The sequence below is a fragment of the Opisthocomus hoazin genome, chromosome 19, assembly GCF_030867145.1.
Source record: "Opisthocomus hoazin isolate bOpiHoa1 chromosome 19, bOpiHoa1.hap1, whole genome shotgun sequence".
NCBI classification, from domain to species: Eukaryota; Metazoa; Chordata; class Aves; order Opisthocomiformes; family Opisthocomidae; genus Opisthocomus; species Opisthocomus hoazin.
Genome location: NC_134432.1, coordinates 8,361,621 through 8,385,337, shown reverse-complemented (window position 1 = coordinate 8,385,337; position 23,717 = coordinate 8,361,621). Strand labels below are relative to the sequence as shown.

General features: G+C 62.5%; 1 protein-coding gene across 2 annotated transcripts; it reads right to left on the bottom strand.

Annotated features, from left to right (window-relative positions):
• Positions 1 to 215: 215 nt before the first annotated feature.
• On the bottom strand, positions 216 to 23,511 carry STXBP1 (syntaxin binding protein 1). Of its 2 annotated transcripts, XM_075439414.1 has the most exons (20): positions 23,403 to 23,511; positions 11,568 to 11,617; positions 11,320 to 11,401; positions 10,546 to 10,622; positions 10,232 to 10,310; positions 10,022 to 10,125; positions 9,103 to 9,251; positions 8,636 to 8,720; positions 8,327 to 8,457; positions 7,802 to 7,909; positions 7,626 to 7,686; positions 7,013 to 7,078; positions 6,746 to 6,826; positions 6,492 to 6,630; positions 6,168 to 6,277; positions 5,886 to 5,987; positions 4,580 to 4,665; positions 4,113 to 4,267; positions 3,040 to 3,163; positions 1,730 to 1,820 (listed from the first exon to the last, which is right to left on the bottom strand). In XM_075439414.1, exons 1-19 carry the CDS (start codon positions 23,437 to 23,439, stop codon positions 3,054 to 3,056), a joined length of 1,812 nt encoding a protein of 603 aa, XP_075295529.1. In that variant the 5' UTR covers positions 23,440 to 23,511; the 3' UTR covers positions 1,730 to 1,820; positions 3,040 to 3,053. The 2 variants fall into 2 exon arrangements, with proteins under 2 accessions (XP_075295530.1, XP_075295529.1); XM_075439415.1 differs by lacking the exon at positions 3,040 to 3,163 and having other exon boundaries at positions 216 to 1,820.
• Positions 23,512 to 23,717: the final 206 nt, after the last annotated feature.

Here is a 23,717-nt window from a genome sequence, read left to right as displayed (position 1 = left end):
GATTCGGACCGTATTTTGTACTAAGAGAATTGCCTATTTTTGAATGAAATAAATGTGGGTCATTGGCTTGCGGGCTTTTCTTCCTCTTTGAAGGCGTTTGGCGGGTCAGTTTTGGCATCGCCACGGCAGGATCTCTCCCTTGGAGGCATCTGGGGACGTGGTGAGAATATTTCCCCCCGCCTGGTCCCCCAGCGAGCGGCACGGCACAGCCCTGGTTGCACTGGGGATGGAGATCGCTTTTATTTAGTCACTCGAGTGCTTTAGTACAGAAGAACAGGTATACAGAGATGATACATGTTTGTGCTTCAACACTTTCAAACATTTAGATTCCAGTAATTTCAAGGTAAACAAGTTCCAAGACAGACTAGATTATTTTTTTTTTAAGTTTTCCTTTTTGATAAATTATTTTTTATATAAATAACTGTAACAGAAAAAAAAAATAATAATGTCCAACATACAAGATCCTGAAGCATTTGCATTGCTAAACCGAGAAGGAACTCAAACAGGGTGGGAGGACCAAGGAGGAACCGACAAATATCAGTGCAGTGATACAGCCTTTGCCCTAAAAATATATATTTAACTTTATGGGCAAGGAACAGACGGGGAGGGAAGGGGACGGGGCTAACCACCAACGAGGCAAGAGAGAGAGATTCCTGGGGAAGGAAAAGGGGGGGTCACAGCCTTCAGAGGGAGAGAACAAAACGACAGACCCCAAAATCTTGCAGCGCATCTAATGGCAGGGGAGGGCGGGCGCAATCCGGGGGTGTAAAGATTAAAAAAAACAAACCCAACAAACAACTAAAACCAGAGGTTGGGTTAAATCACTATACACCAAGCTTGGAAGAACGTCACGAGACACAGTCATTAATATACACAGAGTCCGGAGGGGGGGTCTCGGGGCGACGGCACGCTCAGAAACGCTTCACCACGGGACGACACGAGCGGAGCCGGGCGCAGGGCCGCTGAGCCTCCGTGGGGATGCAGGGAGAGAGAGATATATATATAAAATTTTTGTTATATATATATATATGCATTTTAAGGAACACCCGGAGCAGGGCGGAGGGGCTGGGCTGCAGCAGCTGTGCGAGCAGACGGGCCCCGTCTCCAGGTTTTGACCATTTTGGTCCCTTTTCACATGGGAAATGCTGCAGCGTGAAGCACCCCGGGTGCCTCCTCCCCCGTCCCCAAACCCCGTGCCAGATGTTGGCGTGCACATCTGGCAGGAGCACCCACCGCCCCGAAAGACGAGGGACAGGAGACAGCGGCGGGCATGGTGGCGCCTGCCTGGCAGAGGCTGGAGAGATGGGGGTCCCTCTGTCCCTCTGTCCCTCCGTCCGTCCACACAGGGCCCCAACGAGGGGCGAAACTTTCGGAAAAAGGGTTGGTTTTTTTTTTCTGTTGCTTTTTTTTTTCCCCGCTAGCAATGGGCAGATGGGTTGCTCCGCAGCGAGCTCCTGGGTGCTTCCGATAACTGCAGCTACAAATATATAGATTTTTTTTTTTTCCTTTTCGCCTTTTAAATACAATGCGTCGGTTTTCTTGATATATTTTTTTTCCCGGCTGTTGTCCCCTCCCTGTGGATAAAATGAGATGGGGAAAGCGGCGGGAGGGGAGCGGGGGGGTCAACACAAGAACAAGAGAGAAAGCTGGGCCGGGGCGGGGTGCGGGGTGGCACCCCGGGGTGGGCGCCCGGCGGGGAAGGTGAATTCGGCATCAAGTCGGGGGCGGCGTTTCCTTTTAACTGCTGCTTTCTTCCTCTGTTTTATTGAGTTTCTTCAGCGTGTCCAGCAGTTTCTGTGGGGTGAGGATGTGCGTGGAGCCTGCGGGGGCAGAGGAAAAGGGGAGGGGGGAGCATCAGTGATGGCTTCGAGACCCCCCCGTCGCACCCCGGCCGCCGGCCCCGCTGTCCCCGGTCCCCCCCGGCGAGGCCGGTGGAAATGCTTGCGAGAAAATGTACGGCTATGGGAGGGGGGTGGTGGGGTGAGGGTAACGGGAAAGGAACAGAAAAGGAGAAATGCAGGAGATGTATGGAGCTGGGTGGGATGGGGGGGCCGGGAGGTGCCCGTGCAGCGGGGCCATGGCCGGTGGGGTGGCTCCGGGACCCACCGGGGATGCAGGAGGCACTGACCAAAAAGCCACCGGGGTGCAGCCGGGCAGGGAGGGACCTTCTGCAGGTCCCTGGTCCCCTCCCCTGCCTGCACGGAGCACCCTTGGGTCAGAGGCGGGTGGGAGGGCAACGGGTGGGAGGGGAGGAGGAAGAAAAGGGGTCTCGCTTCTGCTGCCCCTCGCTCGGCGGTTCCCCGGCACGGTGCCTGCTGCCCTCCGTGCCGCCGTGCCGCCCTCGCAGCCTCCCCGGCTCTGCCCGGACCGACACGCGGCGGCGGGGGCTCCGGGGGGATGCCCGCCATGGTTCCCACCAGCAAACCCACCGGCGGCAAACCCCAGCGTCGGGTTCAGGGGTCTGCAGCGCTCGGGGGGGGCTCCTGCCCGTCCCAGGGCACCAAGAGCTGCAAGAGCAAACCTGAGCTTCCCCATCGACTGGGGATCCCAGCCCCATCGCACCTCAGAGCGGGAGGGGGTCACGGCAGCGCCCAGCCTTCGCGGCGGGGGACGAGGGGGGCTGCAGCCGGGACAAGCGCGGGGGTCTGCACCCTGCAGCCAGCACTGCCTGCTCGCCCCCGAGCAGCAGACCCCCGCTCCAGCCGCCTGCCACAGGCAGCATCCCGGGGGGCTCCGTCCCTGCCCAGCCCCGGGAGGCCTCGGCCAGGCAGGCAGGACCCCAACCCCCTGCCCCCGGCCCCAGCGAGGGGGAACTCATGGCATGAAGGAGCCGGCCAGGTCCGGCCCAGAGACATGGCAGAGGAATGATGGAAGCGGCGCTGGATGCTTTTCCACCTGGAAGGAGGAACTGCAAGCATTTTCTTATCGGAGAACCAAACGGAAATGAACCCCAAAATAATAATTAAAGGAGGAACGGAAGAATCAAAGAAAACCCTTCGGGGAGGAAGAGTTTCTTTTTCGTTAGTAAGCTGCCTTTACTTGGTTTCTTTGGCTCACTCCATTGCTGGAGCCTGATCCTCAAATGATACCCTAGTAGAGTCCCTGAAGTCGGGGTGCCTCAGGTCCATGAGAAATTTGGTGGGAGTGAGAATGTGAGTAGAACCTGCGGGAGAACAGAGCGGGGCTGACGGCTGCGCCAAGACCCCCCCCCCCACACGCACATCCCCCACCATTTTTTCGGGGTGAGGAAGGACGCGGTTGGCACCCGGAGCGTCGTAGGCGCATGCAGGGGACGGTCCCCGGAGAGACGCGGGATGAGGTGGGCGAGAGGCAGGATGGAGCCGGGCGGTGGGTGGCGGGGGTGGGGGGGCCACACGGCCGGGGCGGGGGCTGCGGGAGGTGATGGAGAGGGGGCTGCTGCTCCCAGGAGAATACAAGGAGCAGATTGAGACACCGGCAAGAGGCTCTGCCGGGCGAGAATCCAGACGAGACGGCGAGGGGCTCCTTGCCCTACGAGGTGTGCATCCAGCTGCTCATCCCCGGGGGGGGAGGAATTTTAGGGGACCTAAAAGCTCCTTGCTAACATCTGGCAGGGCTTCCACCGCATCCTACACCAGGGGCTGAGACCAGAGCCAGGGTGATGAGACTGAGCACGCAACGCACAGCCTGTCGCACACGCGTGTGCAACAGGACACGCAGCGCGTGTGCGACAGGAAAACACATCTCCTGTTGCATGCACAGCGCACGTCGCGGTCGGCGTGTTGCACGCCTCTTTATTTCATTTTTTTCTCCCTTTAACAACCCTGAGGGTGAGCTTGCACGACGGGGACAGCAGGAGCCACTGGAGCTGCCAACCCCCCCTTCCCCCTCCCCCAGCTCTGCTCCAGCAAAACCAGCCGGAGAGAGGAACAACGGGAGCGAGAAACGCACGGCGGGACATCCCCCCCTCCGTGGGGAGAGGGGGCACAGGGGTGGCACCGGGCGGCAGGAGAAGACCTTTCTGCAGAGCCCCAGCTCCCTCGGAAGCCGGGATTTTGCAGGGTGGCGGAGGGAGCGTGGGATGAGCAGGCAGCGCGGCGGGGCGCGGGGTCCGGCGCCCGGCTCCCACTCACCTATGAGCACTTCCCACTTGCCGCTGGCTTGCGTCACCTCGTAGGCGCAGCGCATCTCGTTCATGCTGACACCGCCCAGGATGAAGATGATGAGGCGGGGGCCGCTTCGGTACTCGCCGGGGGCCTTGTTCTTGTGCCAGTGGCCGTAGCGGGCACTAGGGAGAGGAAGAGGAGAGGGATGAAGGGCAGGGAGGAGGATGCTCAGCGACAAACCGCGCGTTGAGTTCACATCTTAACTAAACAACTCGTTAATTAGCTCCCGAACTGCCGCTGGAGCGGGTGATGTCCAGCTTTCCAGCCGCATGCGCTGCTCGCCGCCACAGGTAGGGAAACTGAGGCACGGGACGCCTGACTGACAGCAGAGCGGCTCACGGACCTGCTGACGGACACGGACCCCCCCGGGCAGGCGCCGGGTGGATGCTGATGGTGATACACGTGCCAGTGTATGGGAGGGGGTGGGGACCCACCTGACAGCGGTGGTGCTGAAGGAGGCGGAGGAGCGGGTGGAGATGTACGGGTAGTGCTTGGTGTCCAGCTTGTCCTCGATGGCGTCCTGCGGGCAGAGAGCCCCGAGCGGGTGTCAGAGAGGAGCCGGGCACGGCTCCCGGCCCGACAGCCCCTCTGCAGGGGAGGGGTGGCCCAGCTGGGTCAGGGTTCATTTGCATAGATTTGCATAGTATTACTTTTTGGAACAATTTGGCTGTGTTCCCCTATCAGGGTGCGTTTCGGGGGGAGCTTGGCTGCTGCGGGCCTGGGGCTGTGCAGGGAGCTGCAGCATGGGGGACGGGGTGGGCTTGCCCTGAGCTGGGGGGGTCTGTGGAGGTAGGGTAAGGGCAGGGGGAAAGCAAGGTCCTTCCCTGAGCAGCTCAGGGGCAAGAGCTGAGCTGGAGGCTTCGCACCTGGGACTCAGCCCTGAGGTAGGGGACCTGCTGTTGCTTTTTATCAGGAGTGGAGGGTTAACGCTGTTGGTGAGATGCTGTGGTCCTGGGGATGAGGTTCGGGGGTGCCCAGGGCCATCCTGGGAGAGTCTGCACAGACTGGGGCAGAGGAAGGCAGGAGTTGACGTTATGTGTGCTTTTGGCAATCAATGGCGCCGGGGCTCTGCTTCTCGTTGGTGCCACGGAGCAGAAGTGGCCCTGAACTGCAGTGATAGCCCCCTCCCCAAAACGTGGCTCTGGGGTCTGCCCGCCCCAGCAGGTGGGAAGTGTCCGTGTTGGGGTGCAGCCTCTGGGATCGCCCTGGCTCTGGGCAGTCCCTGGGAAGCTGCTCCAAGGCGAGGGGTGGCCGGGACGGAGCCGGTCAGGAGGACAGCAGCACCTGGAGAAAATCACTTTTTGGCTCTGCCCGGTGCTACCCGAGCGCAGAGGTCGCGGGGTGGCTCCTGCAGGTCCAGGCAAGGCTGTGCCCGCGGGCAGGGGCGAACGGTGCCGTGTCCGTCCCCGGGCTCAGCCGGGACGCGGGCAATGCTGCGACGAGGCCACCCAGCCGTGCCCAGTGTGGCACAACCAGTGTGTTCTTGCGTTCTGATTTGGTGTGAGCCTGGCTGGGGCTGTGCAACCCAGCTGGGGCCAGCGTGCACGTGAGGGCCAGGAAAACCTCCCAGAACATCCCAGCCTTGTTGGAACTGCAGGCAGCGAGCAGGCAGCCTGGAGGGCACGCGCTGGGGAGAGGTGCCAGGGTTTGGGCTGGAAGCACCCAGCTCTCTGCCGGTCCCTTCCCGGGTGGTGCTGAGGTCCCTGCTCCGTCCCTCGGTCCCTGTCCTTGCTGGCTCACCTCCATGATGTCCTTAATTACGGGGGTCCATCGGGAGAGCTGGTAGGTCTGCTCGCTGATCCGCTCCTTCCGCTCCGGCTTGCTCCGGCGGCGCAGGGTGGACTGGGCAGAAAGAGCACAGGGACCCCTTGAGACACGGGGGCTCCGGCGGAGGGACCGGGGCCACCCCGGAGGGGTGCTGGGGACATCCCGGGGGATAACACGGTTCCCGTAGCAGAGCGGGTGCCATGGTCCCTCCCGAGGGGCAAGGAGAGCTGCGGGGAGCGGGAGGTGGACACTCACGTCTGTGATGATGGGCACCCCGAGGTGGGCCATGTTGGTGATGATCTCGCTGTCCTCTGCTGGGATCTGAGCGTGCTGGATCAGCTTGTTCAGGTTCTCCTCGGTGATACCTGGAAATGGAACGGGGAGAGGGCGTCCTCCTGAGAAACGCCTGCTGGTGGGGACACGGCCCCTCCGTTGTCACCTCAGGACACCCGGCTTGCTGGTGCTCAGGGAGATAGGGCTGAGCCTTTCCATCTGGCTTATCTTGGCCAAACCCTAAGCTGTTTCCCACCCGGAGCTGCCTGCACGTCTTGCCCACCCCTGCCCAGCTCTCCTTCTCACCATTCTTCAGGAAAATGTAGAGCAAGATGATGCGGATCTTGTCGTAGGTGCTGACGTTCCCATCCAGCAGGATGGGGACGATGGCCCTCATGGGGTCCTTGATCTTCTCACCTTCAGCATCAGTGCCCATGGCCAAGTCCTGCAGAGAACACACGTACTCATCACCCCACGGCTCAGCGCTGAGCAGGAGCTGCCAGCCCCAGTTGGCCCCGTGGGGATGTGGGGAGGGAACGCGGAGCTGGGGGAGCTGGTACCTGTTCAACCCTGCAGAGCTTGTCCACCGTGCCCTGGTAGTGCTTCATGCAGTCCTCAGCCAGGTGCAGGTGGGTTGAGTACTGGGGAGACACAAGGGATGCGGTCACCGCTGCGGTGCTGGCAGCAGCCAAAGGTCCCCGTCCCACCACCGCAGCCTCAGCCTCTGCCCCGCGGCCAGGGACCCTCCGGGGAGAGCTGCCGTCACCCGCTCCTCAGGTGGGCTCAGCACCAGCTGCTGTGCACAGACATCTCCCCCCGCCTCGTACCTTGCTGAGCTCCTTCTGGTACTGCGGCATCTTCTTCAGCATCTGGGACAGGTCTCTCATAGTGGTCTGCGAGGGAAGGGGACATGGTCACTCACCCTCAGGGACTTAGGGACCATGAGCAGGGAGGGGATGACCCTGCCAAGGACTCCTGTCCCCACGCAAGCCCCTCATGGGGCTTTGGTGATGCCTGTCGTGGCATTGCTTGGTCTCTGCTGTGGCTGAGGGGCAGGGAGGGGGTCTGCAGCTCTGCAAACGGGAATGCCAGGAGGGGGAAAAACCCCCAGGACTTTCCTACGGGACCCCCATGCGCTTGGCTGAGGCTGAGATGGTGCTTTCAGCTTCTGGCCATTGTTATGTCCTATTTCCACCTCACTGCCACCGACTCGGGGTCTCGGGAAGGGAACAGGCCGGGGGCAGAGGCAGCCATCGCGGCACGGTGTTCTCCCAAGGCACCCTGTTTCCCCAGGCACAGGGCCAGCACCCCACAGTCACCACCCCCTGTCAGGGACCTGAGCACCCTCGCACAGTCCCCCATCGGGGGTCCCCAGGAGAATCTTCCATGTGCCAGCCCCCCGGGTGCCCCTCCCCAGCTTGGTGGGCGCAGTCAGGTCACCTTATCGCCTGTGTTCATCCTCTTGCTAGAAGAAAACTCCTTCAGGGACCGGGTCACCTCCCTGGGGAGAGGAGGGGGGCACAGCCATCAGCGGGGAGGGGACCCCAGCAGCAGGGTGGTGGCAATGCCGAGCCGACATCCCACCCAGCTGGCAAACCGCCCGCAGGGACACTCACTGGGACACCTCGGCGATGTGTTTGTGGCGCAAGGTGACCCACAGGTCGTCGTCCTCGTCCAGGAGAACCTCCTTGATCCGGGCTTCCCCAATGCCACTCGTCTCATACCTGGGAAGAGGGCAGGGAGCATCACAGTGGGGATGGGGCTGGGGGGCACGCAGTCCCCTCGCTGCCTGGGCTCTAGGGAGATGGGGGGACATGGCGGGGACATGGGGGCTCTTCTTGGCTCTGCCAGCAGCGGGGTGAAGTTATTTCAACATGGTTTCACATCTTGCCTTCCTGTACCCCTTCAGCTGCTGAATGGTGGGGAGGGATGAAGGGTTGAAGGCTGGAAAAGCCCCTTTCTCCTCAGGCCTGCCCATCACGCTGCCAGGCTGTGGGCAGGGACGGTTTCTTCCAACCGGTGACTTGCGATGGACGGAGGGATGCTGAGGCTCAGACTTCACGGCTGAGCTTCCAGCTCCTGCTCGAGGGCTAGACTCGGGGGGGGCACAGGGGTCATGGGGACAGCAGCACCACACTCACTTGTAGACGTCGTTCTCGATGGGCAGCAGGTCGTAGCTCATCGCCTGGAAGGTCAGCTCGTGCAGCACGGGGGAAGCGGGGTCGAAGCCGCGGTCCAGGATGAGGAGCTGGGAGCGAGCCTTGTCTGGACCCTGCAGAGCCGGGAGGAGCCGTCAGCAGGGGGTCGGGGGCTCCTCCAGCCCCGCAGGCAGTCGGGAGAAGCGATCTCGGAGTCCGGGACTGCCATGTGGCAGAGCTCGAGCAGGACTTTCAGAGCAAAGCATCACCCGAGCGTCTTCCCCCGCGGCTGCCGGCACCGTCCCTGCTCACCTCACCCATGGTGGGGTCGTCAGCCTTGTAGGCGTCCAGCTTGTCCTGGATGAGCTGGGCCAGCATGGCGTTGTCCTTGTAGTCCCTGGAGGAGGTGGGAGGAGAGGTCAGCTCCCCGGGGCGGCTGGCTCTCCCCGGCATGGGATGGGCACGAGCTGCTGGTTTCCGCAGGAAACGTCGCTGGCTCACGGGAGAGGAGGGACCTGAGCAGGTTTTGTTGCCCATTTCCACCTCCCCTTGGGATGCTCCGCTTGGATTTCAGGCTCCCAACCCTCCCCTCCACTCTGCAGAGCATCTTCAGGTCTGGGCCTGTTTTCATGCTGAGCGCTGGCGTCTGTCCATCCCACCTCCTCCATCCCCACGCCCTCACCAGCGCCGGGCACAGCACGGCCTCGTCCACGGCCCCGGCTCCGCCGCGCTGCGGGGCAGAGGGCAGGTCCCGGGGGTGCCGACCGTGCTGCCCTTACCCCCTGTACCGCACGGCCGGGTACTCCTTCAGCGTGGCACACAGCGTGGCGATCTGCTCTGCCAGGCGCTCCAGGATCGGGTTCTTCATCTGCGCCTTGTGCGGGCTGTAAAAGCTTTGGAAGGAGTCGGCCGAATCCAGGGAGTAAACCTGGGGGGTGCGGCGGGAGGGAGGTCAGAGGGGATGTGCTGTGGGGGACGTCCGGAGGAGACCCCGCTGGGTTTGGAAGCCAGATCCCAGCCCAGCCGAGCCCGGGAGTGGGCAGCCAGAGCTCAGCGATGCTCGGGGCAGCCCTTGGGCTTTCAGCTCCCAGTTCCCGACCCTCCCCAGCTCCAGCTCTGCAGCGCGGTCCCTACCCACGTGTGCAGCCCCCAGGGCGAGCAGAGGAGGCCAGGGACCCCATGCCCACAGCAGTCACCTGCTCCCAGCCAGGGAACCAGAGACCCGGGGACACGCTGCTCCCTGGCTGTGCCACCAGTAAAGACCAGAAGCCAATCTGGCTGTGTATGGGGATGCCACAAGTTCATCTTCCACCTATTTTTCTCCCCAGAAATGCTGCAGCGTGAAGGGTTAATGGCACCAAGCAGGTCCTGTGCCATGTGTCCCTCCCTGTCCCCACGACCCGATGTCCCCTCCAAGGGCAGATGGCACGGGGCCGGCTCCCCGGTGCCCTTGGCTGGGGGCCGTGCTGGGGGGGTGCAGAGCTGGCCAATGCAGCTGCCGGCACAGGGCCAAGATGCGGCGCCCGCTAAATCCCCCGTGGCGGATCAGCCCCGAGAGGTAATCGGAGGAGACAGGGAGGAAGAGCCGAGCAGGGGCCGGAGGGGTGCGAGGCTGTTACACAAACCCTCATGGCTGGAGCAGGACCCGCAGCATCCCCTGGCCCTCCCCAGCGGGGACGGTCCCCAGCCCAGCCTCACCTGCGACTCGGAGGGGAGGAAGGCAATGTTGATCTCTGTCAGGGTTTTGATGACCTTGGCAGCACGGGATTTCACCAGCTCGTTGAAGAGGGCGTCGGGGCAGGCTGCAAGGAGGAGGAGGAGGAGGAGGGTAGCGCTCAGCATCCCTCCACCCCGCTTGCTCGCATGTGCGTTAGTGACAGGGACTGTCCCTCCCCTCCGCATACTCACAGTCAGTGAAGAAGACGTGGGCAGCTCTGTACTTGGAGGTGGGGGGATCCTTGAAGTCGTTGATGAGGGAGTGGATGGACTGCAAGACAGAAGGGACCAGGTGGGCTGGGCACGGTGGCATTGGTGGCATCTTGGTAGGGTCACCTGGGGTCCTCCCTCCCAGCGTGGGTGGGGCTCTGCACCTCTGGCCCCTGCCCTGGTGGCACCACTGGCCTCACTGGAGCCAAGATGCTGCCCACGGGCACAGCTGCCCGTCCCAGCGTGGGATCCCCCCGCCTGCCCCAGCCAAAGGCCCCCGCGCCCCACGTATTCACCTTCTCGGAGGGGGTGATGAGATAGACGGCCTCCAGGCTGGGCAGCGGCTCCCGGCGCTTGTTGATGTCTTCCACAACTGGGGGGTGGGAAACAGGGGCTGTGATGGGGGAACTGGGCTACGCGGCGTTGTTCGAAATCCCACGGCAGCACAGGACCAGCCCTGCCAACCCCTCCATGCCCAAAGCGTGCCCAGCCGCTCGCCTCTGCCCAGCCGGACGCTGGGGCAGGGGCTGTCCCCACGCTGTCCCAGCCCCATGCTGCCCCACGGGGACTGCGTGTGGCTGCCTGGCAGGGTCCGGCCGGTGGACTCGTCTGCGTGCCCCTGTGCCGCTGCCGCCTTGGTTTACTGTCCTACCCCTCCCCGGAGGGGACCGTGGGGGGTGATGCTCCAGTGGTACCCGGGCTGGGGCAAAGCCCCGCTGCCCCAAACACCTCCCGATGCAGGGTCTGGGGCTTCCTTCTCTTTTCCGAGCTTATAGGGCTGGCATAAAATAACTCCTGGTCTCCTCCTCGGGCTGAGATACTGCCAGGAGCCAAGGTGCTCCGGCTCCTCCAGCCAGCGGGCAAGGCGGGAGGCTGCGGAACACCAGCCTGGCACCACGACAGTGCTCCATGAGGGGTGGGAGGTGGCGGGATGAGGCTGGGTGGGGGCCACGCCGCCGCCGCGACTGCCTTGTGCCGGCCTGGGGATGCCTTTGCGGGTGCCCTGGTACAGAGGGAGGTTTCTCCCTTCCTACCAGGTTTGCGAGGGGTGGCAGGGAGCCGGTACTCACTCGTTATGCCCTCCGTCATGATGTCGGTCATCTTGCAGCAGGAGGAGAGCATGCGCATGCTGAGCTGGTCCACCACCAGCACCTGGGGAGAGGGGCTGTGAGCGGGGGGCACGGCGGGCAGCCGGGGAACTGCCCTTCCCCTCCCCTTCCCCACCCTTGGGGGCTCCCTGCCCACACTGACCCCCTTCCCTGCTTCCTCCTCCCCACCCTCCTCCTCCTCTCCTGGCCCCCCTGGGTCTGGCGCTCACCTTCCACTCGCCCTTCTTCTTCACCTTCCGGATCACATCGTGCATGATCTCTGCAAGAGAGGCAGCGCGGAGAGGGGGTGAGCACCCCAAGCCCCCCGCCCCCCCCAGCACCCCAGGTCCCGTCGGCAGCCGTGGGGTCTGCACCGGGGGCACTGAAACCCCCACCCGTGTGGGGCACCCCAGCCCCGTCCCCCCTGTGCCTTTCCTGGGGATGGGGGGTGTTTTGGGGTACCTAGGGAGGGGCAGTCACCCCCCAGCCCTGTTTTTCTCTCCTGCTTGGCACTAACAGACAGAGTCCATGCTGGTGGGGAGCCACAGGCTGGCAGAGAGTTGGGGGGTCCCTCTGGGGGGCCTGGGGGCCACCCTACGTGTCTTGGCCCTAATCTGAAGCGCTGGGAAAACAACAGCGGCTTAAGAGCTCCTTTTAGAAACAAGAATCAAGCGGCATGAGCCTGTTCCTTGTAATCCCCTGCAATCCCATTTCGCCTTCTGCGGCCGCTGGGCTTATGCAACCGGCCAGGACGGCAGCACCCGTGGGTCCCCCGCACCCCAGGGACCCCTCAGGGCTGAGGCCACCCCGTGCCCACACTCCCAGGCACAGACACCCTGCTTCTGCCCCAGGGCAGCCTGCAGGCTGCTCCCCATGGGGTGCAGGTTAAGGCCCTGAGAAGAGGTGGTGGTGACATCACCTTTCAAGGCTGGGTTGCAGAGGGGGCACGAGGTGCCCCCAAAACCCTGAAAGTCCCCTTTCTGTCCTGCTATATGAACCATCACCCCTCGCAGAGCAGGGACACACTGGGAACTGCCTGTCCGAGCCCAAGGGAAGGTCTGCGTCTGTGAGCATCCGTGCCACGTCCTCCGTGCAGTGCTTCCCCCCGTCTCTCCCTCCTGGACGGTTCTGCTCTGACCCTCCAGTCCCAGGGACAGGGATGGAAATGCTCATTTAAAACCCAATTACGAAATGTTTCTAAATTAGCAAACACAGGGGTGTGGGGAGCCCGTTGGTGAAGGTGTCACCCTGCCAACCCTGGGACCCTTCCCCCATGGGAGCAACCCTAAGGGTGCTGGTCCCCCGAGTCCCCCCCCTCAGCTCAGGTTTATATAGGATCATAGAACCACAGAATGGTTTGGGCTGGAAGGGACCTTAAAGATCATCTGGTTCCAACCCCCCTGCCATGAGCAGGGACATCTTCCACCAGCCCAGGGTGCTCAGAGCTCCATCCAACCTGGCCTTGAACCCTGCCAGGGAGGGAGCAGCCACAGCTTCTCTGGGCAGCCTGGGCCACGGCCTCACCACCCTCATAGTGAAGAATTTCTTCCTAATATCTGATCTAAATCTGCCCTTTTTAGTTTAGAGCCATTCCCCCTTGTCCCATCACTACACACCCTTGTGAAATGGGTGCCATATGGGGCAGTTTGGGGCCCAAATTTGCCTCTTTCCAGGACAAGGCTTGAGGGAGGCACGTGGAGGGAGCACTCAGCCCTAGAATCTTTGGGTGACGCTGAATTTGGGTGAGCCACCCCATCTTCCCTGCCCTCCCACCCACCGGGGATTTGCAGGGGTACGAGCAGCTTGGGGCCAGCACCCTGTGCCACCTGGAGCATCCTCACCGGGAGAGCAGAGGGACCCTGCCATGCTCCAGTCCACCCCGGCCCTCGGGGTGATGCTCCCCGTGGCTTCCCCACGCTGCTGGGCTCATTCCCCGTGCCACCATCCAAACACCCTGCAGGGATTTCACCGGCTGAGCGAGGCTGTAAAACCTGCCGGGCTGCCCGCAGGGCTCAGAGCCGCAGCATCGGGACAGGGACTGGTGCCAGCAGGGATAAACCAGGAGCCTGAGAGCATCACTGGTCTGTCGGTCCTGCTGTAAAACTTGGAGGCAGCACTTCCTACCGCTGCACATTCATCTCCTTCCCAAGGACATCTGGCTCGGGGGAGCCCCAGAAGGATGCTGGCCATGAACTTGGGGTCCTGCCTGCCCTTGGTCACATCCCTTAGCCTCTCAAGAGGGTGTGGGGCATCTCTGGGCCATGGAGAGGGGCTGGAGGGTACAGCTGGGGTTGGGGCTGTACCCTGTGAGCACCCAAGCTGGGTGCTGCTGGAGGGGAAGGGCTGCTGCCTGCACCCGTGTGCGCTGCCTGCCCGAATTCAGGTCACCCTGGTCCTTCGCTGGTGCAGGAGCGGGGCCGGGAAGGCGGGATGCCAGCGCATCCCTCCTCCTCCTTCCATTACTCACGTTGGGCTCCTTCCCCGGAGCAAGGATCCAGGAATAACGGCGCTGGTGACACGGCAGCACGCGCGCGCCCTCCGCCCCACCCCAACAGCCTCCATGGCAAATGACGGGGAGGGAAGCGCGGTGCGGCCGCGCCGGCGACGCGGGCTGGGAAGGGGCCGGGGTCTGGCCGTGAGCAGCCGGGCAGCAATCCTGCCCCTGCGACGCAGACCCCGCTTTGCTCCGAGCTGGGAGGCTGCGAGCGAGCGTCCTGGGGCCCAGGGCAACGTGCGAAGGTTCCCACGGCTCGGCCGGCGCGGTGCTCCCAGCACCCTCCGTTTGCTGCGGCGAGGGGGGGGGATGGGGGCTCCCCGAAGAGCGGCATGGCCAGCCATGAGCTCGTCCTCCCTGCAGGGGCCATTTTGTCCTCGGAGCCGGGCTTTGTGGGGACGTTCTCTCTCTTCTGTGCGCGTACGGGTTGAGCGGGGTGCGTGCGACGGGGGGAGCGTCTGCCTGGCCATGCACCTCCCAGTGCCAAAAGTGCCATCACGTCCCCCGGCACAACCCTGGCACCAAGATGGGTCTCCCAGAGCGGAAACTGGGCTCCCCCGAGGGTGACTGCTCTGGGCTTTGCGGTTTTAGGGGTCGGGGTGGGCCCCCAGCCTGCTGCGGAGCTGCCCTGTGCCTGGGCTGCAGCCAGGCACAGCCCCTCCCCCAACCGCTGTCCTCTCCTGCCTTGACCATGGGGCAGGTCTAGCTCCAAAGGTCTGCTCTCCCACCGGCTGCCAGAGCCAGCTCAGAGCCCGGGCAGTGTCAGGAAAGACAGATCCAAGAGACAGACCCACAGAGCATCCTCCAAAGCAGCTCCAGGGTCACAGAATCACAGCATGGTCGGGGTTGGCAGGGACCTCTGTGGGTCACCCAGCCCAGCCCCCTGCCGAAGCAGGGCCACCCACAGCAGGCTGCACAGCACCGCGTCCAGGCAGGTCTGGAATATCTCCAGAGAAGGAGACTCCACAGCCTCCCTGAGCAGCCTGGGCCAGGGCTCCGTCACCCTCAGAGTGAAGAAGTTCTTCCTCATGTTCAGACGGAACTTCCTCTGCTTCAGTTTGTCCTGCCAAAGCCCGGGGGAGGCACGAGACACAAACCAAGCAAAAGCCTGAGATTATGGGGTCACAGTCGGAGGAGACGCAGCCACCACCTGCACCTCCTGGGTGTCCTTGCAGCAGCAGCTGAACCCCCAGGTCAGGGAAGAGTGGTCTGCTAGCTCTTGGGTGGACCAAGAGGGCAACGCCAAATGCTGGCGGTGGCCAGGGCTGGCAAGGAAAGGGGGAAGATGTGGGAATTCTGAGGTGAAAAGGTGCAGATGTACGAGGGTACAGCTGCTCCCTGGGGCTGTTGTGGCTAACAGGGCTGCTAGCAGTGGAGCTGGGGCTGGGAAGCTGGGCAGGAGGTGAGCATTGCCCGCACCCCGGTGAGGAGCGGGGAGGTCCCCAGCCCTCGCTGAACGAGGACCTTGCATTTGCTGCTGGGCACCGGCAGTGTCTCGCCTCTTGGTGGGCCAGACCAGCTCTGGGTGACACCATCTGCATCCCAGTTAACCCACTGTGCCGCCCTTCCCGACTGGCATCCCACCAGTGGAGGGGCTCCCTGGGCTCTGCCCACCGCGGCGCTGGGGCTGCCGGGCAGGAGGTGAGCACGTGGGGATGGACGAGGCACCATGGGCTTGGCCAAAGCCAGAGCTGAGAAGACACCCAGACCTGTCCTCAGAGCAGGGCGACTTCTGAGCAGCCTCTCCGGCAAGGGCCCATCGAACCAGGAGAAGGGACGCCAGCGCATACGAGCTATCCCGAACGAGCGATGCCAGGGAAGGCAGCCTTGAGCCAGCTCCGCACTCAGGGAAAGTTACAGGATCAGCAAGAGACTCCCAGGGGAAACGGCAGCTCCTCCGTTCCTCGAGGTCCTCAGGTCAAGCCTGGCTGCGTCCTGGGCAGCAGTGCTCTTGCGTCCCTGCATTAGGAGGTCAGATGTTGCCGCCCATGTCCCCAAATGGTCCGGCCACCCAGAGCTTTTGGGCTCTAACGTCAGTCAGTGACGCTCACAGTCAAGCTTTTCATCTTGGAGCTAAACCAGGTTTTAGGGGAAAAAAAATGCGTATGCGTATCTCATCCAGTGCCTTCAACACTTGGCTTGTCTGGACCTAGCACGTTGCATCTGTTTCCTTCAGGCTGGAAGAATTTCAATTACAATTTCTCCCAAGAACAGAAAATACAGACAGCTCTGGACTTCTCCTTGGACGTAAAGACAACACCAGTGCCTACGGACAAGGAAGCACATCTCACCCACAGAGGACCTCCAGTGCTCGGGAGTAGTATGGTCCTAAAAGTGCAATCACGCAGACGACATGCTTGAGAGCCACCACCTCCCCCATCCCACCGCCTGCAGTTAGGCTTGTTCTCGGGGTGACGCGTGGCATGACAATGACCCTCTGCATCGTTTTCAAGCAGGGCCAGAAGCTGCTGACACGGTGGCCTAGTAGGACTGGAGCCCATACGTCACTCCAAGAGGCTTAGCCCATGTTATTTACACCAAGCCGGCCTTGCCTCGCTTGCTCATGGCAAAAGCAACCAGCCCCACGTCTCCAACCGGTTCCGGGGGAAGAGGGACCAACCCCTGCCATCGCTTGTGCCCGAACCAACAAAGCTGCGACCAAGCACAGCCTGCGCTGACACAAACTCATCTTGGGATGCCCCAAGTCCGTTGTCCTACTTCAAAATGAGCCTGAAACCCAGCGAGCAGCCCTGACCTCCCCTGGTCTGTGGAAGCAGTAAAGCCTTGTCCTGGCCACCGCCCCACCCTGGAGCACCAGGATGGGCGAGGGATGCTGCAGCCAGAGGATATTTCTGCTCCAGTGCTGACCCAAGCCCGGCCTGTGCCAGCAGCGACGGCCAAGCCCTTCCCTCCTGGAGCAATGCCAGAGGCCAAACTCCTGCTGCTCAGAAATGCTCCTTTGCTGCCACGTCCCAGGACCTCACGGGCTGCACACCTCGGCCTGATGTGGCCAGGGGAGATGGAGTGGCTTTATGGATGGGCAACGGGCTGTAGGAATTGCCCAAGGTCCTACAGGAGATACGTGGTCCGAACTGTGGGCTTCTCCCTCTGCCACAGGCAGGGCTCAGTCCTTTCACTCTTCTCTGCATCCTCCGTTTCGGGATCCAAAATCCCGGAGCAGCTCTGGAGAGCCGGATCACAGAAATCCACGGGGAGGTTTGCTTGAGACCCACTTCTCTTACAAAGCTGTCATGCTGCATCTCCAGGACGAACATGTTTGGCTTTGGGTTGGCTTGGCAACGGCTTTTTTGCTGGTTCATTAACCAATTGCTTAAGACAGTGTGAATGTTACATAGATACAACCACGTTTGAATGTCGTGGAGCACGTATCTACCTCTGAACATCCTCAGTCAGGGATCTCCAGGCAGCACTGTGCCATCCCCAAGCAGTCCTCGATAAAACAGGACCAGTGAGGATGGCAGGACGGCCATCAAACCCGTTCACAACATAGAGAATAAGTTCAATTACAGGAGGCAAAGCCCAGCTGATGTCCTTCAGTGAGGCTAAGAGCCATCTCAGGGATGACTTGAGTCTGGAGACCACCGTGTCCATAAACCAAGCAAGTCTCAAACATCTCCCCTCCAGCAGTTCATGTCCTGAACACCTATTTTTCTCACTGGATTATTTCTGGTGCTCACCTGGAAAACATCAGCCTTTCTGGAGGACATGTTCCTCACGCAGGAACCTGCTGTTGGTGCAGCCCAGGTGCCATCCAGCTGCAATAAGTCCTGCATGGGCAGAAGTGCCTCAGCTGAGCTTCATCCTTTCCTCCCCAACCCTAGATGAGGTGAACTTTGATATTTTCACAGCCAGAGCAGCACCGCCCGCTCCCTCGCAGCCGCTGGTGGAACACGCCACGTGTCAAAGCCACGCCGAGCAGTGTTTGTGCTACTCCGGGGAGCCGTGCAGTGCAGCGTTGCTGCTGGGGCTCTAGCTTCAGGGATTAGTCATGGTAATCATAGTAACCTGTGATTAATTCCTCCTCTTCCTATTTGCACTCCTCTCGTGAAGGATGTATGTATTTATACCTGCCGGCCAAAGCCATGGGAAACCTGCATAGCCTAGAGAGGAGGAGGACAGAGACCCGGAGATCTTGAACTTCTTAGACATAACACACCCCAAAGGAAATCAGGGAAACGAAATGCATGATCACACCCACGGATCACTCTCATTGACTGCACTGGAGAAACGGGATAAAATTCACAAGGATTTTCACTGCGGCATCACTCCTGGCACAGTTTCCTCAGGTCTGCACAAGGATCTCGAGTTGAGCAGAGCTGCTTCATCTGGGTAGAGTCAATGGGCCACAGACCACGTCAGGTCCCTTTTGAAGGCATCACCCTTCACTAACACTTGTCCTCTTCCACCAGGTGTTTCCATCCCCGGTGGAGATGTTGCACCCAGCTGTCGGCAGCTGTAGGTGCTCTTGGTGTTGCCAACACTGGCTGTGCTTCAGTGCCAAGAGGAGCTTTCCTGCAGCAGGACGGCACACACAGGGTGTCACAGCGTCCCGGAGGGACCCCTCTCCCAGGGGTAAGTCACTCTCTCCTACATGTGGCCAGGACTTTCTGAGCTGGTTCTTCTCTTGGCCTTGAACCAAGAGGGAGCAAAACACCAGCAAATTGGGGCTCTTCAGGCTCTTCTCAGTGGGAATCCAGGCTGGGCTGGTCCCCCATGCCCACACAGATGCTGGGGACTGGGTGAAGGGCAGCTGATGTGCAGCTCAACCGGTCCAGTTCTGAGTGGTCTTTGCTGCTCTCTTAGTGGCATAATGTCAAACCATCTGACGGGCTCCACAAACGACCCTACAACACGTGTGTCAACACACGTGTGCACACATTCACGTGTTTGCGTGTGTACACGGGCACTGTGGAAGCTCACAGACTAGCGCACCTTCAGCCTGATCTATTTCTGCACTCTCCAAAACACAAGAGCCAAGTGCCTGCCCGCACCGCGAGTTGGTGGACGCAGCATCTGCTTCTCAGCGTGCAACTAAAAGCCATGTGACGATGATTCTCTTTTTAAATGTGTTGATTTTGTGGGAAGAGGGAGGAAATCTCTCCTGGGACATCTTTCCTGAGAGGTGCGGGGCAATTAGACCCAGACCTTACTCTTCTTTTGTTTTTTTAAGAGGGAAAGAGTTGTCTATGTCGGTGGCTTTTTCAACCTCCTCGCAGACGCAGACACCGGTGGGTGGATATAGACCTGCCAGAGCGAGGTTTGTCATTCTTGGTAACCTTCCATGGTCACGCACGGGCAAGCGCCCATGGTGTAGATCACGATTTGGAGACTGAAAACGCTCTGCACTGTGTGGGAAGATGAGCCCTGAATTTTGCATTTATTTTTTCAAGCTTTTCCAACTCAAGAGCTGACGTTGGAGGTGAGACAGACCCTGATGACAGGGCTACAGGCCCCAGCAGAGGCTTTGCCAAGCGCGCGTTCCTCTGCCCACCCATTGGGCAGTCGGCACCGAGCCGCCCTCGGGACTCCCCGGAGCTGGAGATCAGGGGGTGGGGGGTGAGCTGCCCAGGCAGCAACTGGCTTCAGGGTCTGCTCCCACCCACGGGGGACAGGGCGCAGAGACCCTCTCCTCCTCACCCATCTGCTCCTTCGGCACGCTGAGATCACGGTGGGGCTGGCGGCTCTGGCTCCATGCTGGCAGGAGGATGCAATGCCCATCCCTGCAACGGTCCCACCAGGACCAGCCAGCCCTGCGCCCTTCGCTGCCTCCTCTTCCTCTGCTTGGCAGAGACCTTGCCAGACCTGGCTCTGGGGCAGCACGCGAGCCTTGTACCCCTGGCGTTGAGGTGGGCTCGGAGCATCCTCAAGAAACAGCATCTGGCCCTCAGCAAAGGGGTGGTGGGAGCGGCGAGGAGCCCCGCACAGCCCGGGCGAGTCACGCACCGGCAGCCTGGCAGCAGGTCCCCGGGTGGGCAGCCCTGCCCGTGCCTTCTCCCCATCCCCAGAGCTGCAGCACAGCACCTGCAGCTCGCAACGAGCCTGGGTCCCGGAGTCATCACACCCCGGCGCGGGCCGGGCAGGGGTGGACCCTGGACAGGTGCAGATGGGGACACGGAGTGACGCGATACGGCAGCGATACGCTGTACAGGGGTGCTGAGGGCCCATCAGACCTCCTCCAGGCAGGATCTATCCGGGGGGCTCCTCGGAGCGGCTCCGGCAGGCAGGCTCCCGGGCACGGGTCAGCTCGGCGGAGGCTGTGCAGGCAGGGATCCGCGGGAGGACGGGCTGGTGTCCCGGGGGAGAGGTGTTTGCTTGCTGTCTCTGCAGGGAGCAGGGCGCTCCCTTATCCCGGGGCCGCTCTGCTTCTCCCGTCTGTCCGTGACAGCGACAGGAGCGAAAGGAAGCCCACGGGGAGGTTCCTCTCCTCTGGCAGGTGAAGGGGTCCAGGGGGTTTCGGATCCAGCACAGGTATCACCTCCGGAGCTCCAGCTACGTGTCTTGCGCCAGCAGGCACGGCACAGGTGTCACCCCTGCAGCACGGCCCATCTCGCCTCGCTGGTGATGGTTCAGTGAAGGAAACCCAGCCTCCTCCTCCTCTCCACTGCAGGGTGCTGCAGGAGAGCAGCGACCAGGCTGGGCAGGGGAAGCTTGGGGCAGGCTGCCCTGAGAAGGTCCAAGGAGGCCCTGGGGCAAGAGAGGGTGGGAGAAACGTCCACGTGGTGGGGGGTTAGATGAAGATTTGGGGATGGGTGTCCTCAGAGGTGGGACCAGCTCCCACGCCTGGCTGGGATTTTTCCAGCCAGCACCAGAGCAAAGCAGCTGGTTCTCCGGTGGGGTTCCCTGGGCAGTGGCTGCAGAGAGAGCAGAAGACACCAGGAGGACCTGGTCCTCGGGCATCACCTCCGGGGCTGAGCACACTCTGCTCTGATCCCAGCCGGACAAAAAGCGAGTCCTGGCGGGATGCAGCCATCACCGCTGGATACTGCGGGGAGGCGCAGGGACAGCCCCCCCAGCGCGCACCCCACGGCTCGGGGAGGGGGGGACACAATGCAGTTCTGCCCACCTCCTGCAACACTCGCCCACCTCGTCCCCCTGCCCACCTCTCCAGGGCCTCCAAAACCCATCTTGTTACAGCACCAGCTGGGCAGAAGAATAATCCGGGTCTGGAGGGAAGCCAGGGCAGAATGCAGCTCTGGTGGGGGGGCCCGGCAGAGCGAGCCATGGCAACGCAGCAGCATCCTTCCCTCCCTCCCTCCCCGGAATGGAGCCCAGCAGAGTTACCCTGCCCTGTGGGTCAGCCCCAGGCTTGGACCTCTTGCTCCTTACGAGCTTCTCCTGCAGGTAAACCTTTGGGGAATCCCTGCCCAAGAGCAGGCTGGCGCAGTGAGGGAGAGCGGGGGAAATCTCGCGCCAGCCGCGTCGGTGCCCAGCGCAGGGGGAGGTCTGGGCACCCCGCACCCCGGCCCCAGCTCCAGCTGAGAACGGCACCTCGGGGCAGGACCGGACCCACCAAGGCCAGGGGCTTCCCGCAGCAGCCTGAGGAGCACCTCGAGCCTCGGTGGGAGGGGTGGGCTGGACCCCGCAGGGTGCTCCTCCGCAGGCCCTCGCTCCTATGCAGCATTCTGCCTGCACAAACCCTCCTCTCTCCTTCCAGACACCCACGCTTCCCCGCCAGCCCCGCCATAGCACCGATGCCCGGCGACCGGTTACCATTTTCAGTGTGGAACGGCATTTTTCAGGGAAGAACAGAGCAGTTTGTTACCAAACCCTGAAGGGAAGGATGGAGCCAGGTTTCCGTGATGCTGCCTTGAATCTCTGCGTGTCTGTGTGTCTGTCTGTGTGTCTGTGCTCTCTCCCAGCCCATTTCAGCACAGAGACAATGAATGAAAACACGGGGCTCGCACTGGCGCTGGTCTCTGCCCCCTCTTCAGCGAGGGCACTGGGTGAGCTGGAGGGAGCCCTGCCTGGGGGCGTGAGGGTGCTGGTCCACCCCCCCCCCTCCCCAGGTTGGGCTGTGGGCAGCCCTTCTCCCCACCCCTGAGGCAAGGGGACCAGCCCCCCCCCCCCCCCCCAGCCGACCTCCCCCTTCCCAAAGCTGATCCTCCAGCAGAGAAACAACATTTCCCAGCCTTTTCCCTTTCATTTTGCAGCTGGCGGGGCTCTGACCCCCCATGCAGCACCCCAGGGTGCCGGGGGAGTGGGGCAGGGATGGCGCAGCCCCCCCATCCCCGGGGCAGGTGACAACGGGGAACAAAGCAGGGACATCAATCCGGGGAGATACACCCCCCTCACCCCCCCACTCCCCCGATCACACCACCCCCACCCCCCCCCGATCACCCCCACAGCCGGCGCGGGGGGGTTTCGCCGCACAGCGCTGCCGGAGCCACCCCACCCACGGGGGTTTCACCCACCGACACCCCGCCCCCCCAAAAAAAAGAATATATAAAAAACATTAGAGCCGGCCCCGGCCGGCCGCGCTGCCACGGAAATAAATCGCGCAGGAGGAGCGGGGAGGGACGAGAAGGGGAAGTTGCCACCGGTTCCTGCTCTCGATTATATATACATATCTATATATATATTTTTTTTAATGCGGAGTTTTTCGCTTTCATTTTGCTGTGGGGGAGGGAGCCGCCCCCCCCAGCCTCGGGCGTTTTGGAGAACACACAGCCCCCCCCCCGCCATCAAGACGTTGGAAATATCGCCTTGCTACAGCCGGGGGAAGGAGGAAGCGAACCCGGGGTGCTCCGGACCCCCCCGCCTTCCCCCCCACCCCCCAGTCCGGCCGATCGCCGCCCCGGAGGGTGCAGAAACGGCCCGGGGGGGGGGGGGGGGGGGGGGGGGCCCAGGGCCGCCCCGGGATCGAGGAAGCCAAGTCACGTCCGGGAAAATAAAAAAAAAATAAATAAAAAAATCCCCACGAAAGCGGGATTTGCTGCAGACAAAGCCGAGAGGCGCCCGGCCTGTCACCGCGGGGGGGGGACACACACTGCCGTGCCCCCCCCGGCCCCCTCCCTGGTTCTGCTCTGAGGGGGCGATCGCCCCTCGGCCATTTGGGAGCCGGGGGGGGGGGGGGGGGGGGGGAAGACTCCAGCGCCTCTCGCTTCGCGCTTTAAACCCCCCCTCCTTTTCCCACCGCCCCCCCTTCTTCTCCCCTCCCCTCAGCACTGCAGAAAAATCCCAACAGCCTTAATACCCCCCCCCCAAATATTAAATAAATAAAACCCGAAGGGAGACAGCAAGCCCCGAGCCCCCCCTTCCCCCGAGCCCCCAGCCCAGCGGGCCAGCTTGTCCCCAGGTCCTGCCGGGGGTGTCCCGTGTGCCCCCCCCCCCCCCACCCGGGCGCTGATGCCGCCCCGAGGGTCCGAACTGCGCATCCGCAGCATCCCCCCCCCCCCCCCCCCCCCCCCCCCCCGCCCCGCGGAAAAGGGGAGACGGAGCCTGCTCAGGGTCACACCGCCCCCCCCCCCCCCCGACTGGTCAGCTCCCCCCCCCCGTCAGCTCCCCCCCCCCCGCGGGGTGCGCAAGCAGCGCGGCCGGGCGCGGATCTTACTTTCTCCCACCACAGCCTTGAGTCCGACGGGGGCCATGTCTCGGTGCCGGGGGGGTCCGCGGAAGGATCGGGGGTCGGGGGGGGGGCACACAGCCGCGCAGACACCGGGCGAGGCGGCGGGCGCAGCGCGGGGGGGGCGGCGGGCTCGGCGGGCTCAGCTGACTGCGCGGGGGGCGGGGCCTGCGTCACTCCGCCCCGCCCCCGCCCCGCCCCCCCGCGCCGCAGCGCCCGCCCGCCCGCCCTCCGCGGAGTGCACGGCGTGGCCCCCGCGGACATGCCCCCCCCCCGATACCGGGCATGGCCCCCCGGCACCCG

Bases quoted from the DNA above. Each gene is read 5' to 3' on its own strand.
- STXBP1 (XM_075439414.1), bottom strand. From the start codon at position 23,439: ATGGCCCCCGTCGGACTCAAGGCTGTGGTGGGAGAAA. The intron at 6,827-7,012 runs GTACGAGGCGGG...GTGTCTCCCCAG, and splicing joins ACCAGAAGGAGCTCAGCAAG to TACTCAACCCACCTGCACCT. The intron at 4,268-4,579 runs GTGGGTCCCCAC...TCCTCTCCCTAG, and splicing joins TTCAGCACCACCGCTGTCAG to TGCCCGCTACGGCCACTGGC.